At 48.4% G+C, this 17,867-nt stretch overlaps 1 protein-coding gene across 1 annotated transcript; it reads right to left on the bottom strand.

Annotated features, from left to right (window-relative positions):
* Window positions 1-230: 230 nt before the first annotated feature.
* FOXD2 (forkhead box D2) lies at window positions 231-3,117 on the bottom strand. The gene has a single exon (XM_083447205.1). It carries the CDS (start codon window positions 2,763-2,765, stop codon window positions 1,425-1,427), a length of 1,341 nt encoding a protein of 446 aa, XP_083303331.1. The 5' UTR covers window positions 2,766-3,117; the 3' UTR covers window positions 231-1,424.
* Window positions 3,118-17,867: the final 14,750 nt, after the last annotated feature.

Raw genomic sequence — 17,867 nt, 5'->3', positions numbered from 1 at the left:
GGCCCACCTAATATAGTTATTAGTTAGCTCTCCAGAGTACGTTTAATAGTTAAGACGCATTACTTTTTAATATTTGTATTACTTAAAAAATATCACCCAAATATCAAAATCACCGGACGCAGACACTACTGGCTTAGGAGGACCCCTGGAGTCCTAGCTTTAGTCGTTAGTTTGCTTTTCTCTCTCTTCTCTTTCTTGTGTTAAGAAAGCCGATAGCGAGACCCGCTGGGTTTCTTTAAAAGACATCACAAACATTTATTAATTTACACCAAAGGTGGACAAAAAAATTACGTTGCCTTTTCCACATCAAATTATTCACAATTCTTTCAATAAAATAGAAAGGATGAACAGCTATTAGGGAGAGCTAAGGAGGCTCTGGTAGGTGCACAATATATACACACACAAATAAGTCCAGATACACAAGAAACACACACGTTGAAGGGGCGGAGAGAAGGCGGGTGATTGGATAATAGGGGACTTCCTGATGTAGCACGGTCTTTCGAGATGTGCACTTGAAATCTCTCAACTTCTTTTAGCATTCCGGTTTCCTCTTTTTGGGGGAACAGAGACTTTCAATTTTAACTACGTTCAACAGGCATTCTCTTTAAGCAGTTCTTTGGGGGCGGAGGAATAACAGGGGTAGGAAACCATATGGGGAATTATTTTTTTGTTTAAGAGAAATGCTACTAGTGGAGTATTTCTGATGCTCCAGCCACTTAAACCGAAAGGTTTACGGCTGCTGACTACACACCTATCCGAGAGCAAGTCTCACTGAATCGTGGGACTTGTTTCTGAGTAAACATGCCTAGGATCTGCCCATCGTATTTGGATGGCGGAGCGGACTGCTAGGAAGCTACCGCCACCCTTCTGGGAGATCTGCACCGGGAAAGCGCAGTTCTCCAGCAAGCAGCTGCACAGAATGCGGCAGAAAGACGTTTTAAGGGACGCGCCCTACATACTCTCAAAAGAAGTATTGGGAGAAATAGGGCCATTCTGATCCCCACAGAAAATCCACCTGGGTAGCTTAAGATCCCAGCCTTAATAAAATAGGCCCTGTTTTTAAAATGAAATCAAGCTGCCAGAAGTCATTTGATAAGAAACACTACTTTTTAAAATAGATCCGTGAGTTGGTCGGTTCTTCTTCTCCGCCCCCCCCCCGTCCTCCCTCCGCAGCAACCCTCCTCCTAAAACACACTACGAATCCTGAACACGCATGGAGAGAGAGAGAGAGGGAGAGACACACACACACAGAATCGATCCAGACGCTCGAACAGTTCTCAAAAAAGGAAGAGTTCCTACCTTTTAAAACACAACGGGAGGGTATTTGTGAGAATGGAAGGGAGGGGGGCAGAGAGGCCAGGAGGGGCTGTGGGTTAGGATCTCGGGGGTGGGGTGAGTAATGGTGGCTGGTCGTTGTCGCGTTTTTAAAAAGGACAGCTGTTGAGGTTTGTGAGTTTGCTGGAAAAGTTCTGTCCGGACTGCAGGAGGGACTCGTGGGTGAGATTCAAATGGTTCGGTAAGGGCGTCAGAGCCGGAGAAAGCATCGCCAGGACTTGCGCTTGGCCCCCGGCGTGGCCCGCCGGGAAGGGCGAAGCGGGGGCGCTGCTGGTGGAGCTACCGGACGGCGGGGGGGCCGCGCCGCCTCCGCCGCCTCCGATGATGTTGTCTATTGAAAAGGAAGGCCTGCTGCCGGCTCCCTGGTCCGCCTTGAGACTCTGCAGGAGGGACGCGGTGGGGCTGAGCTGGCCGGCGGGGTAGAAGGCTTTCCTGCAACTCAGGTCGCCGCCCAGGAACGACGAGAGGCCGCTGGAGAAAACGGACGGCGCGGCCGCCGGGGCTCCGGGTCCCGGCGGCGCCGGCAGGGCGCAAGGAGGAGGCTGGAAGGGGAACGTCCCCGCCGCCCCGCCGGCCCCCGCCGCGGGGTGGTGGTGGTGATGGTGGTGGTGGTGAAAGCTCTGCAGCTGGAGCCCATAGTTGTAGCCGTAAGGTCCGTAGGCGAAGCCGGGGAGGAAGGCGGCCGGGTCGGCGGCGGCGGCGGCGGCGCGCAAGAGGAGCTCGGGCGGCTGCGGGTGGAGCTGCTGCTGCTGCCGCTTGAAGCGCTTCCTCCGGCGCAGGAAGGAGCCGTTGTCGAACATATCGGCCGACTCCGGGTCCAGAGTCCAGTAGTTGCCCTTGCCCGGGTTGCCCGGCTCGCGGGGGATCTTGACGAAGCAGTCGTTGAGCGACAGGTTGTGGCGGATGGAGTTCTGCCACGCGGGGAACTTCTCCCGGTAGTAGGGGAAGCGGCCGCTGATGAATTCGCAGATCTCGCTCAGCGTCAGCCGCTTCTTGGGGCTCTGCAGGATGGCCATGGTGATGAGCGCGATGTAAGAGTAGGGGGGTTTCACCAGGGGGTTCTTGCCGGACCCCGAAGCGCCCGACGACGACGAAGAGGAGGAGGAGGAGGAGGAAGAGGAGGAGGCTGGCGCAACTGGCGCCGATGCCGCCACCGCCGTGTCGTGGCTGTCCCCCAGCGCGGCCTCCGGACCTCCCTGGGCTGGAGAGAGGCTCCCGCGGGCCGCCTGCTTGGGCAGGAGGCGCAGCTCCTCCTCGTCGTCGTCGTCGTCGTCCTCGCTGAACTTAGCCTGGCCGTGCTCGTGCGGAGGCCCCACCACGTCGATGTCTTCCACGTCGGACAGCGCCTCGTCGTCGTCCTCCTCCTCTGGAGAGGGCGCCGCCAGCAAGCCGCACGGCCGGCTGCTCCCGCTGCTGCAGCCCAGGGTCATGGCGACGGCGTTGGCGGGGTTGCTGCTGGGGCTGCTGCGCTCTCTTCTGCTGCTGCTCGGCGCTGCCTCGGGCTCGGGCTGCTCGCCTTGGCCACCCCCTAGCGGCGGAGCGGAGGAGGAGTCCCAGGAGGAGGCGCCACCGCCCCGCCTCCCCCCGGCTCAGCGCTCCCTCGCAGTTCCCGCCCCTCAGGCGAAGAGCGCTAGGTGCGGGGTGGGGGAAGCCATGGGGGTGGGATCCCTGGGGGTGGGCAGTAAGGAGAGGTGAGGGAGGGGGGACGGGGCAGAAGGGAGGGGAAGGAAAGACAACCTCCCTTCCAGCGCGGCTCCCTCCCGCCAGAACTTCTCACAGGCACTGAGCGGCGTCGGAGAGCGCCAGGAGCCTTTATAGCGCGGCCCGCGCGTCACGTGCTGGCGCGCGCAGACAGACCCTCGGCGCTCGCTCTCCCTCGGTCCCTCCCCGCCCGCGCGCGATTATAACTCGCGCTCGGAGCTGCGCGCCACCTCGGGCTCTTCCCTCCCCCCCCCCTCCTGCCGCGCCGTTGCTTGCGCCTGGCGGGGTACCTGATTCGCAGTCCCGCCAGACGTTCCAGAAGGCGCCCTGTGGCCCGGCCGCCGCGCGCCATCTTGACTCCTCTCGCGCGCCGCTCTTCCCGCCCTAGACTGGTCTGAGGGTCTCGGAGCAGTGACTAATAATAAGGACAGTAGTAGTAGTAGTGATGATGATGATACAACAGGGGCGAAGTCAACCTTAGAGTTGCCTGTCTCTGTTGGGAAGCTCTCCCTTCGCTTCCAGTCGCACGGAGGTTTATTCTCCCCTCAGATACGTCCTCCTGCGCCAGCACCTCAACAAACAAGCAGCAACGACGCCCCGAAGTCTTCCTCCTTCAGAACAGCCATCTCTCTCTGTAGAGATTGCCGACGGCACGTGAAAGGCTTGGAGAGCTGGTGTTGTGAGTCGACGAGCCAAAGCGCATGTCTTCTGGCGGCGGCTGCGGCGACCTTGCGTGTCAGGACGCTTCCCCCCACCCACGGCAGTGGGCCCAGGACAGCCGCCCTCGTTCCATCGCGGGCTGGAAAAGTCCAAGCTCGAAAGCCCTTCGCAACAGCGTCCGAAACCAGGTGGACCAGGAAAAGTCTCGCGCCTTTACGCATTGCTGAATGTTCAGTGGAAATCAAGGAGATTTGCTCCCAGAGTTGGGGTTTTCGTCTTGTTCAACCTGAACTAGTTCGTGAACTGAAAGCAGTCTCAGAAACGATACATAAACTGCAAAAGAATATTTTCAATTGTTTGGGAAGACACGTGCTTGATGCAGTTCCGGGACTCAACTTCTTTATTCAGGGGAAGGTTCTCAAGACTGCAGTCCAGAATTAATTTATTCCCAGCGATTGTTCTGAAGGAATTGGCGTGGATTAACAGCCAGACCTGTATAGCCTCCTTTTTCTCCCGAGCAAATTTTACTAACCTGGGTAATTAACTCCAAATAAATAAATAAACCCAACTTCTCCACAAATGACAACTAAGCCCGGGAAAAAAATACCAGCAGAAAGCGATGCCTGGTCAACTCAAGCAATTGAGCCCTAAACCAGAAGAAGGTTCCTTCTAAATCCTTTGAACTTCTTATTTTCAAATCCGTTTAGGATCTGGAAGCACTTCCCCACTTCTTGGGTTGCGACGGAGGTAAGCAGGGCTTCCAAGCAAATATGTTAAGGACCCAGTTGTCACATCATCTGATCCGATCTGCTAGACTTCGCCGTAGGGACACCTACCCCGAAAAATAAGCACCCGCCAGACCCTGCCTGGATCGCAAACATTTCTGCATAGACAGAAGCCCGGCTGGTTTGGACAGAACTTAACTTTCCAAGTAACAAGGTCTTTTGAAGCAGTCTACCTGCTTATAAAGGCCTATCAGCATCAGAATGTGAGAAGCAGACGATGCTGTTGGTTGAGCGAACCTGATGCCCCCCCCCCCCCCAGTGCTACTCAAGAAAGCTGTGGCAAATAAGCAATGCTCGGATTATGGGGACAAAAGCAGGGCGAAGGTCGTTAATTATGTTCACATGTTTCGCCCCCAACTCCTTCCACTTTATAACTAAATCATGCCCCCTCCACCCGAGGTTTCTAAAAGCAAGAAAAAAGGTATCACAAAATATGGGGGTCGTGGTTTCCTTTCTGTCCTGCCTCAGGAAATTTGCACATTGCCAACTCGAACGATGGAATTTTACATAAGAAGCGAGCAGTTCCTCAGTGTACGTTGCTGTCCTTGCAATCTTCTATGGGCGCTGGACTAAGGGACTCCCCCTGCCCATGTCAGGGCTCACCCGCCCTACTGCTGTCTATACGGCTTAGCTAGCACAAGGCATTTGAATATTGCAGCTGCTGTTTGTTTATATCCAGCCCTGCATTAAAAAGCATGTGTGTTGCGGGGTTGGTGTTCAAATTGCTCTGGGAAAAGGAGAAGCGAGCTTTGCAGAACCAGGCCCCTAGTGCGGAGCTGCCGACCACACACATCGCCACGTGTCTGCTTTGTTTTTCTGGGTTGGCTTTTTCACCAAGCGAAATCGGAAGACTCGCATAGAAGCCGAGGTTAGGCTGAAATCCAAGCGAATCTCCGGCCAAATCGACTTACGGCCCCCACTTAAATCAATGGAATACGCTGTCTGGTTTACTTTGGGGGTAGATCACATTGAAATAAATCAAAAACTTCATTAGGTCGCAGCTTCGTTAGGTGTGACTCATGAGGCATCGTAGGCACATACATACATAATATTATTTGTATGCCGCCTTTCCACCGTTCAAACCATGCTCAAGGCGCCTTACATTATGGGGGGGGGGGATACATAACGTTTAAGAATACACAACCAAACTGAACAATTTCCACACAAATTATGACAATATGTAAAATAAAGATACAGAAGCCCAAGATTGTGTCCAGCAGCCTCACTTTTTTGTAGCTGGAGTCAGTAGGGACCCCGCCCTCCCAGGCCAGGTAGGAAAAGGTCTGTATAGCAGGGAGCAGGTATCCCGTGAGCCAAGAATGTCCACTTACACTCTCGCCAGACAAAAAACCTCAGGCAAAGTCAGGGCAAAGGCCAAGTGACACCCCCATTTTGCATCCTTAAAAGAGATTCTCCCACGTGTGGCTAACCTATGTCTTGAAGAGACAGCTTCAGACCACCTCGGATGGGCCTCACCAAAGCGTTCCTTTTTGCAGCTTGAGTCCTGCTAAATTCAGTGGGCCTTATTCCCGCATAAACCATAAAAGGACAGGATAGCAAGGCGACAAACTTTCTTGTCGCCTTGGAAGCAATGGACCTTCCGAATAAAGAAGGAAGGAAGGACTGGGTTGTTGGTTTTGTAGAAGAACGCTATTAGCACCTGACATGGGGTGTCTGGAAAGTAGGGTGGGGCAAACAGAAATGGAAAAACCGTCATCCACTTAAACGTCGAGATGGCTGCTGCAAGGCTGGACTTGCCGTAGAGGTAAGCTCTATGGGACAAATCCCCAGTTTTCCCCCTTCATTAATTTCCTGACACATGAAAGCCGTTTTCTCCTTTTGAGTTTACCTAGGCTAGAATCCGGGCTGGTGGGTTAGCTCAAAGGCCCATCTTAGTCCAGCATCATCTTCTCACATGGGTCAACCAGAAGCTTATTATGGGGAACTGGAAAGGAGGACCCGAGAGCTAGGAGCTCTCTCCATACTCGTGATTCCCAGCCACGGTTTTGCAGAGACATCCCAAAGGGCAGAAGCTAATAAGGCATCCCTAGACCCTTCAGACAGCCGAAGGCATGGCATTGCCACAGAGGAGGAGCACGTCTGCATCCCATCGATTTCCGGGGAAGAGAAATAAGACCGGAAGGCTTACCTCTCCCCTTGAAATCAATGGGTCACTGGGGCGGGATATCGTGCGTCGAGGGTCCGAAGGAAGGCTCTCACTTAACACAGCTGGTTCCCATCCACGGATGACATGCTCGGAAGGAAGATCTAAGCAGAAAGACCCACTAAATCTCCTTCCCAGAAGAAGTAGAGAGACCTTCCACTGCAGTGGGGCGGGGCTGCCCATCAGGGGTCCTGGGGGCTCCTTTTTTGTTTATTTGCAGCTGGGTCAATCTGGGATTGCAAACTGAATTTAGGTAAAGCGGAAAGGTGAAAGAGGCTGACCTCCCGATCCTAAACAGCCCTGATACACTGTTGCCAAGTAAAGGATTTAGTATCGGATTGGGTAGACATGTTTCTCCCCTTCTCATGTATTAAATGCCAGCGAGCGTGTGCTAGGCGCTGCACAGAAAACGAGAGGTGGCAGGTGCTCAGAGAGCCTTTATAAACAGCTGGGCATAACTGGGATGATAGGTGGGAGGGTGAGGCTGCTACTGATTTGATATACGTAGCAAAGTGAAAGGGAGAGCCTAAGGGATTTCGGCCGATACTAATAGAATAGAGTCTTTTTTCGGCCGATACTAATACTAATAGAATCACAGAGTTGTAAGGGCCCCAAAAGGTATTCGAGTCCAAACCCCTGTAATGCAGTAGTGCCACCCCCGAGCCTTTACAATAGTGATGGGTTATGGATTGGTGAAAAAAGAAATTACCCTCACTTATCAGGTGAAACCCAAGGATGGGCTTTCTAGCCTGTTCCATAAAATAATTAATTCAACTGAAGGGATGAAATAGGCCATGGATGGGGCCGATTTAGCCAAACCCCGTTGGCTTCACTCCTCGCCATGTGCCTGGAAATAGAGCAATTTCGTTATGTCTGTTTAATAGGCCAACTTTTTCATTCCCTTCTCCTTTTCCTTTAGCGTAGGAATAACATTTCAAACCAAATCCCAAAGAAGCTTCCTATCCATGCTCTGCCCATCGTTCCCTGTTGTGACACTCCCAGCCCAGCCACAAATTGATGAGAAGGTTCCCTGTAAATGAGGCAACCTGGAGTTTAGAGCCCTTTTTAGTTCTCTGTTGTTGTTTTTTTTAAAAAAAATTTGCATACATGGGAGGAGATGCTAATATTACCGCGCGCACAGTGGGATAAAAAACCCGAACAGTGCTCCCCACAGAAGTCGGCCCTAGATGCAGATGATGCAAAACAAGAGCGAGTTGCATGCTGTATAGAGGACAGGATTTAAATACAGAAATATATTGACGAATTGATTCTTTGTCTTGAAATAAGATTCGATTCAGCAAAGATGGTGTTATACACGTTGCAATTAGGCATCACTTGTCAAACACCGGGCACTCCTGTTGTTCCAGAGGTTTGTATAAAAACATCCTGGTGTTCCCTTTCCACAGTTTGTGAACATCGTTCAGGATGAGCAGCCGGTACTTTCCAACTGACCGACCTCCCCTCATCGTGATTCTTTCTGCAAAATCTTTGAGGGTTTGGGGTTTTTAAAAGAAAAAATATCAAGCGATATATATACATTTCATGAAATATAAATAAAGAAACATTGTTCTTGCAAGTAAGTGTAATCGATGTCCATTTAGCTTACTGTCACGCTTATGTTTACTTGGTGGTACTAGGCAATGTCCCATGGTGGTTTAATACAATAGTAACTCGCCAGGGACTCAACCTTCATGTCCCTGGCACTTTGCTCCTTGTGCTAAAAGGAATGGGGGCCCTATTCTTGGGAGTGTGTGTGACGTTTTGTCAGAGCAGGAGAAAATGGTCCTGGGGTTTAGGATATGGTTTTCCTCACGTTTTATCAGTGAGGAAGAACTTGGAGGTCAATCCTCTGGCTGAAATAAAAGTCTAGCCCATCGCACGTGATGATTTAACTCTGTTTGTGTGTGTGTGTGTGGTTTGCGCGCGTGCCTCTCTCTCTCTCTCTCTCTCTCTCTCTCTCTCTCTCTCAAACACACACACACACACGGTACCGACCCACGAGCGGCGCTTGCGTGGGAATCAAGCCAATAAGCAGGGATCTCAATTTTAAGGAGGCGCATATTAGGCGCGGTATCCTGAAGCAAATCAGATCTGCCACTGTTCCTGCAGCAGTTAAGATAATCGGATCCTCTAATCATTTTCGGAGCCTCAGTTCTCTCAAGCCAAGCCGATCTCCTTCCCTGGCATTCGCTGGCACTTGCTCCTTGGTGTGTGGGGGGGGGGGGCGGGGAGGGTATTTGGCGGAGTGAAGGTGGGTGGAAATTCTCTTAAACGTTTCCCTTTTTTTGGTTCTTGATTTGTTTGGTGGGGTGAAGGGGTGGAGAAGGAAAAGTTGGGGCTAGAACATAACCCAGCCCTTTGGAATGTCCAAAGTTGGTGATGATGAGAATAACAACAACAACAACAATAATAATCATAATAATTAATAACAATGCACCACCCCATCCTTCACCCTTCCGTCAGGAGGGTGAGAAAGAGAATGATGAATTGCTGCTGGTGGTGCCGCCGCCGCCGCCGCCGCAAACAGGTGCTGGCGTTTGGTGATCAAATCACCAGCCCGAATACTGACAAACTGGGCCAAGGCAGCTGCAGAAGCTGCTTCCAAATGCCAAACGCAGCTTTCCAAACGCTTAATGACTTCGGGGCAGGGGCGAGGGCTCTGGCAGAAAATCATCACCATCCTCTTCCTCCTCGTAGTCTAAAATCCCATCGTTCGGAGATCAAAGTGACATTGACTTTCAATGGGACATTTTAATGCGAACATGCTAAAGGCTGGTTTAATGTTTACGGTTTGCGTTGCGTTTGCATTTTGTGTATATTGCTATTTTCCCAAAGGGAGACTTCTGCTGGTTATTTGCGAGGCATTCCTCCTTCGTATGAAAGCAAGTTCTATTTCCTTATATTTTCCAGAGAGGTAGCTGTGTTACAGCAAAAACTACCAGTAGTGCAATCCTATATGTGTCTACTTGGAAGTAAGCACCGTGAAATCCAATGGGCTTTGCTCACAGGTAAGCACGCATGGGAGTGCATCCGAAGAATCTTGTGGCACCTTAGAGACTTCACTAACCCCCACCCTCAGCCCGTCTGCCTCAACTCCATGAAAATGTATGCTATAATAAATGCGTTGCGGTTTGAAGTGCCGCAAGGCTCTTTGTTGCAATAATTCACATTACATTAACATTTTATTATTAACGCTGGCCTCTCTGCAAAAACGCATGTAGTGAAACAGCATTTTAAAACATGGTATGTATTCTCTCTTTCTCATCCGCGGTCACTAAAGCCAATATCCGCCTCTCTGAGAGTAAACTCAGCACACCAATCTATGGGGGGAAAAGCGTCGTTTGGTATTCCAATGAATTTCAACACATTCAAATTAGGATCGGGGCATAAGAGGCTCCCATCGTCAACGCAGCCACCGAGGCAATTTCTCCCGAGGGGCCTCTGTTAAAAGGAGCTGCAGAGCCGGCGACTCTCCTGGAGCAAAAGAACAGAGGCAGGCGTCGCATCTTGGACCGGCGCGCCCCGTATCTCAAGGCTTGCAGGCACAAGCGCGTTTGCAGGAGAGAAAGAGCGCCTGCCTGCATTCGGTAGCTCTTACTTCCGGGTAAACACGTTTGGGGATCGGGCAGGACTCATTCACCTTGGAACTGAACAGCCCTGAAATCCGTGGGACTTACCTTCCACCCCACCCCGTAATGGGATCGGGCCCGTGTGTGTAAGTGAGGACCCTGAATGGGGGGGAATAGAGACGAGCACGGCGTCGCGTTTCTGTTGCTCTCTCATTCATTCACATCCATCAGAAACAGATCGTTTTGTTTTCAGGATAGGGAGCGATCCCCCTAAACTAGCAACTGGGCAAAATAACGGGTCATTTTTAATTATTATTATTTTACCTTCTATAGATTCCCGACAGTTTAAAACGAATCAGGTCTTTGGAAAACTGACAGGGAAATAATCAAGTGGCGCGGGTGGGGGGGGGGGGGGGACGAGCAGAAAGTTCTCTCCCCCACCCGCTCTCTTTGTACGTTTATTGCGTAAAATAATAGTTTGGCCTCTCTGCATAAACGCAAGTGTCATTAAAAAGAAAAGAAAGAAAGCCCAGCCGCGTCTCGAGCAGCTGCAGCAGCCTGCGATTCCCGACCACACGCAGAAGGGGCGAGATCGAATTTCCACCTTGTGTATTTCAGGACTCCGGAGTGAACGGCCCCCTTGTGCTCCGGCGGCTGGGCGAGGGGCGGCTGCGGAGGTGGGGGTGTGTGTGTTCATTTTGGAAGGGCGATGGATGGCTACTGATTTACTGGAAAATCATTAAGCGAAGGTGAAAGCCTTTCTTTGTTTAAAGTCACCCCGAATTCGTTACCCCTGATCTGAAGGGCGGGGTGGGGGAGAGAAAGAGAATGGGCTCTCTCGTCGAGCAAGGGAACGACGGAGTAGGCTGTGGTTTTGTTTATGCCATTTAAAATAATAAAAGCCCCTCCCAGCTAATTCCTCCCTGCTGCAGACACCTCCCCCCCGCCTCGGTTCTCATAGAGATGTTCCCTCCCGTTCTATTCCGAAGTGGGGGTGTCTTTCTCTCTTTCTAAAGCGGACTGAAATGAATGGGGGCTACAAAACGCAGGCAGAACTTGCCTGGGGATCAGGCCCTTCCGATCCTCTTAACAGGTCCGTGCAGCTCCATAAACACGTGACAGCCGGCTACTTGAGAAGAGAGGTGTGCTCAGGGTGTAAACCGGGAGGTTGTGTTACGACGGTCCTCCAGCAGTTGGGCAAAGAAGAACCGCGACGTGGTGTTCCAGGCGCTCTCCTCCGCAGACGATTGTTGAGCCTCGCTAGTTGAACAATCGCCCACCCCAACAACAAAATTGAATAAATCCCAACCACATCCTGAAGTCAGCTTGACCTAATTGCACCCAGAGCAACAGTGGCGCTGTCCTAACGGTACCTCGGCATTGTAATTCAAATGCACGCAGACATGTGCGCGCCTAAGTGTATGCATTGCATATATTCCCCAAAGTATTCTGAGTGACACACGAAATATATAGCACTCTGTATACTTATTTTGTGTGTATGTGTGTGTTTAAAAATTACTGGTGATGGCTTATGCGGCGCAAGGTGCGTGCGGCAGGGCCTGCCGCGATCCTAATATTCCTGGGTCTCTGGTGTCACAGTGTTTGACAGCAGATCGATCTGGTCCCTGGTTCATTGCACTGGTTCTCCTACCTCCATCTTTCTTTGCTTCACAAAGGCTTTATAGAAACTCACATCGGCATGGCTTTTTAATCCCATCCCGGAGGCTCCACTCCTAAACACATCCTTACCTGGAAGTAAAATGGTCATAGTTAGGCTTACTTGTAACTAAACATAGCTAGGAATTTTGTAAAGACAATTTAGAAAATCAGGTTGACTGAACAGGATTAGACAGTTACATCTCACATCTCCCCCTCTAATATAGAAACTCTGATGATGAGTGCAGACAGGATTGCAGCCAAATGGAGCCAAACTGGAAAAAAAAACCACACAGTATGGATTATTGGTGTGCCTGGTTGTTGTTGTTTTTTGTGTGTGTGTGTGTGTTTGTTTTTGTTTTTTTGTTTTTTGCAGGAGTACAAACCATCTTGAAGAAATCAGTGTAAGCAGATTACTCTCCCCTCCCCAAAGTATGGGACTGTACATGCTCAGTGGCCACAGAATATTGAGTAGAGATGGAGAGTGGTGGAAAACCCTGCTTGAGGTCCTTGCAGTTTACAGGATCCTGATAGAGAATATTAGCTGCTGGCAGGCAGGCAGGCTGGCACCTTGAACAAGAGCACTCCTGCTAAGAGCTTTATTTCACCCAGGTTAAAGACCCAAGTTTGGCACCCCACCCCACCTGCATTTGCGTACACACACACACACACACACAGGCTGGTTGCCTCAATGGCACCCCTTTGAAGACTTCACCCGGGACAAAACACTCAGCTAGCTGCTCCCAGCTACGGCTCTGGTTGAAGGTAGAATAACATTCTGTTGCAGGTTCCACTTCCATAAAATGGATCAACATCATGATATGAGTATCCCCCGGCTTTATGTGCTCAGATAAGCACAGCTACCGGTTTGGAAATAAGAAGCTAAATATAGATTCCAAAGGCCTCCTTTTCCACCCAGTTGATACGAAAACAAGTGCAGTCATTTTCATGGGACATGAGGTTCCAAAGTCTCCTGCGCCAGTAGAAAGCTCTGCTCACGTGTTACAGCCACAAAGGAAGGTCTAATGAAACAGCTCGAAGCTGCAGATGGCCAGTGCTTCTTGTTGTATGTTTGAAGAAGGGAGGGAGGAGGGAGAAGAGTGCTTGTGTGTTAGTATCCTTCCAAAGGCAAATCTCAGGCCAAATAAATGTTGGGGGGGGGGGGGAGTGTACTGACATGCCTCCAAAGGGGCTGGAAAGAGGGCATGTTTGAACCACCAGCATTTAGAGAGTGTGAGAGAGAGAGCGCGCTTAATTATGACAACTGAAGTAAGTAAATGAAATTCCTTTGCTTCTTTGGTCCAAGATAGCTTAATCAAGTTATTCGTAAATACTTCTAAGGATATTTAGAAGTTCTATTCTTGCAGGGGTTGGCCACATGAGTAGGATGAAAGTTTGAAAGAATGCACTCAATTTTTTTATGGATCACTAAGAATCACAGCGTCCTTCTAGGCCAGGTATGTGAAGAAGGTGGCTCACGCCTTGGACCAGTGACCCATTTCTAGTAGGCTACCTATTCTCTGCTGGCAAAGCGTACTGAGCTATAGTGACCTTGATCTGATTTGGCAAGATGTTTTATGTTCTTAAGCAGCACTACATAGTAAAGTTTACTTAGTACATATCAGTGACATTTTAACTGTTAATATCACCTGCATATATACTCTTGCTTACCTGTAAGTACAGGCCACGTAAAACTGAAGTCAGTGCTGCCCTATAAAGGGCTGAATTGCCATGCTTTTCAAGTGCTGCAGGGATAGGGGTGGCCATCTGTGCTGCGTATAAAAGTGGGTTGAAACAGCAGCAAACCTGTTACAGGTTGTGGCAGTGGTGCTCACCAGCATTCTGTGTTGGAAGTTTGGGTGAAACTCAGCTTGCACAAGAGGGGTTTGCATAGGGTTAAGAAAGATAGAGCAAGGGACTGCCACATTCCTAGACAATCCCCACACTTTAATTTATCAGCTTCCTTCTTGTTTGTTTAGACTAGGGGTCAGCAAACTTTTTCAGCAGGGGGCCAGGTCCACTGTCCCTCAGACCTTGTGGGAGGCTGGACTATATTTTGAAGGGGGGGAAATGAACCAATTCCTATGCTCCACAAATAACCCAGAGATGCATTTTAAATAAAAGGACACATTCTACTCATGTAAAAGCACACTGATTCCCAGACCGTCCGCAGGCTGGATTTAGAAGGTGACTGGGACGGATCTGGCCCCCGGGCCTTAGTTTGCCTACCCATGGTTTAGACTGATACTGTCTTAGGCTGCATCCTGTTTACAACTTCTTCCTCCTCACATTTCTCTCTTGGACCTCCAGATGAGAGGTCATTTTTAACTATCCTCTGAGAGCAAGCAATTGCTGCCTTTTTCTGTTCTAAACTAATTAGTCTGGAATGAGAAACTTTTCTATTCAAGTTACGCATTCTGACAATAAACGACTTTGTTATTTCCTTTACCTACAAGCATGTGTTTGTGTGTGATTGCTGCCAGTTACTCTTTAACCAAGATTCAGTAGCTGTGTGCTGCTCACTCTGCAATTGGCAGCCACCATTCCCACTCACTTTCCAGCAGGCTTCAGGCTGAAAACAGGAACATGAAATGAACATGTGTTGCTTCAACCCCCCTAAAATCTCACTGGACCTGTCCAAGCAGGATACTTGGTCACTGGGTGGGCTGGAAGCTTCAATGTGAAAGTTCAGCCTCTTGCATCCTTTACAGAGATTAACCTGCCTTATTGGTACTATTGCCCTCAGATGCTTTTCATCTTGGTTATTATGGTCATTTTATTTAGAGCTGCTTCCTTTATAAGTGGGACACATAATTACCCAGGCACAATAGTTTGGAAGGGGCAGCATGAGCATAGACACCTAGACACATTTATATGATCAGCCTGTTTGAATAGCAATGTATTTCCTCCCTTGTTTTTCCCCCAAATACGCCCACCGCCTATGGCTTTCTGTTTGTAGGGAAACAAGAAGATATAAGTCTGAGCTGGAAAGTTGTTATTTGGGCAAGTCTAGAGATCATCAGCACATATAATGCATAGTCCTACTTAGAAGTGGGAGAAGAAACCACTTGCATTTCAGAAATATAATGAGCCAACGGTCATTCTTCTATTGCTTCCTCCACATTTTCGTCTAGAAAAAACAGCGCCGGTACTGTGTACCCTTCTGTTCAGTTTTGAAACTTAATTTTCCTCCACTCCTGCAAGCTTCAAAAATAGCATAAGCACTTCAAAACAGATATCCAGAAGGAACAATTTGCTCAGATGCAGGATGAAATAAAAATAAAAAGCAATGAATTGGATGCAGGAGAACTGAATTGGGCAGCGAAAGGCAAGCCTTCCTCCTTGCACTCAGCAAAGCACAGCAGAAGTTATGCTCTTCCATCTAGGCAATGCGCTACGAGAAATGACTTCTAATGCAGAATAGCAGACAAGAAATAAGGCAGGAACTCACACAGGCTTAAATGAGGCAAGGCAGGTAACGCAGGATGAGGACAACACACAGTCCATTAAAGCAGGCTAGATGATGACCTTCTTGCACATAAAAGCACTAACAGGAAATGCTAGGGCTTTGAGACAACCAGGGAACAGGGATGGATTGACTAATGAGAAAGGTATGGCCAGAACAGGTTTAGGATGGTGATGCCCTGTCCAAACATGCACCAAGACAACAGTTCTTGTGTTCCACTATGGTCATCTCACAACTCAGCACTGGTTTTGAGCTCCATAGATCCTGGCATCCCTAAAGTCTTTCAGGGTTATCTTTTTTGTCCTGTTTTTGTTCCTGCTTACACACGTGAATGATGGTTCTTTCTCTCTCCATCCAAGAGGTGTTATTAACCTGATTCCAAATTTATGGGCAGAAATTCTCTACACTTTTTGGCTGTGATCCACCAGCCAATTAAGGTAGACCTTGCAATCCACATGGTACTTAAATGGGCACACTTGTATGTAAATTGGCTTAAGTCCATTGACTTCATCACCATAAAGGAAACTCTCTAGCTTAAATAACCTGTTAACCCCCAGTGTCAAGCATTGCAGGTGGACAAACTAGAATTGCTACCATAATTCTTCCCCCGCCTTATGAGGACCTTTCCACAATCTCTTTGTACAGTCCCCCAAACGTCTGTGAAGAGATGTTTGTTCACCTAGGTGGTAGAGTGGAACTTGGTGATCTCAACTCATAAATGGCCATGTGTATTTTTTTTAAAAAAATAATAAGACCAAGCCAGTTCACTCTTTGCCACTAAAAACATGTTAGCCAAATTGCACAAGGCCAATTATGACTTGGCACCTACACAGGCACACTGAAGGCCATAGTGTGGGAACTGCACCTACCACAAAAGAAAAATAGTCTTGTGGACATCAATTGGTTCAAATTATTATTTTACGTCCCAAAATAAAATTAGAATATCGGGCAATGTTTTCCAAATGTAAGTAATTAAATTTGGGCTGTTAAAAATATGGCCTGGACTCTGCCAACCCCCCTCCAAAAAATATTGTCACACTATAACTCAGTCAGAATTTTGGCAAAGCTATCTAACAACTTGTTCAGATTTATGCAAGACTGTTATATGCTGATATTGGAGATATTTGTGCATGTGTTAGCAAAGGGGTCAACCGCATGATTAGTAGTATAATCTCTATCCTGTGAAGGCCCATAGCAAAACTTCTATAGCAAAAGCTTTGACTAGTTTTGGATTTTAATCCATGGGTGTTAACTTTTTGTTGTTCAATATTTATCAGATCCTTCCAAAGCTGCTATCAACAGACAGAACAAAGCAATTAATATCTGTAAAAGATCCTAACACAACAATTAAACCCAGATTAGATCTTGTCCATCCAAGTTGCACATGAATAGCAAATATTCCATAGCTCAGCAACCAAGTTGTCAAAGTGCTTCAGCTGACAGGCAACCAAATAAAGTAAATGTGTGTTATACCTGGATACACACACACACACACACACACACACACACACATATATATGGTGTCTAAATTTCTGTGATCAGAAATTCTTTCCATCAAAAATTTTTGGCATGCAAATTCACAGTTCTGCATATATTTAATTTGCATATACAAAGTCTCTTTTTTTGCGGGGATGGGAAGGGACTAAAATATGTAAAATTGGGGAGCTCCCATTGCTCAGTCCCTGCTCCTGCCAACCAACAGTTCGAAGGCACGTCAAAGTGCAAGTAGATAAATAGGTACCGCTCTGGGGGAAGATAAACAGCATTTCCGTGTGCTGCTCTGGTTCACCAGAAACGGCTTAGTCATGCTGGCCACATGACCTGGAAGCTGTACGCTGGCTCCCTTGGCCAATAAAGCGAGATGAGCGCCACAACCCCAGAGTCGGTCACGACTGGACCTAATGGTCAGGGGTCCTTTTACCTTTAAGGAACAACGTGGAGGAAAGGAAATCCCATCATCTGAGCATGACAGTAGCCCAAGTCCTTCTTTTGTTTGACAAAAGCATGAGCATACATTTAAATAATAATAATTTTGTGTTAACGAGGAATATGAAAACTTCTGTCCCCCTCCCACCCTACGAGAAAGAGATGAAAGATCATTGGTATTGCAGTGTGTGTACCTTTGTGGTAGCTGTTTCAGTGACAACAAACATGAAATTTAATTTTGCCAGTTCAGTGATTTAATCATTGCAGTCGTATTTTCATTATTTTTTAAAAAGAAAACTGCATATATCCCAGTACAGAAGTGAAGTGTTCAGTCCTTACGGTCTCATGAAAATGTGTCTGCCTGAATGTTTTAAAAAGGCCGGAAAGCGATCCATTCTGAATCCCTCCACCTTTTAAAGCGGTCTAAATTGCATTCAGAAAAATAACTTCAGACTCAAGTACTTGGTAGACATTTGCATGCCTCCCCCCTCCCTGTATATATATATATACACACATATTTTTAGTTCAGTGCTAAGCATGCCATCTAGAGGCTATAGTGTTAGTTGCTAATGAAAGCCTTCAAAAGTCAGGGTGAAATTCAAACA

The sequence above is a fragment of the Podarcis tiliguerta genome (assembly GCF_965153285.1).
Source record: "Podarcis tiliguerta genome assembly, chromosome: 6".
NCBI classification, from domain to species: Eukaryota; Metazoa; Chordata; class Lepidosauria; order Squamata; family Lacertidae; genus Podarcis; species Podarcis tiliguerta.
This window is presented reverse-complemented; position numbering and strand designations above follow the sequence as displayed.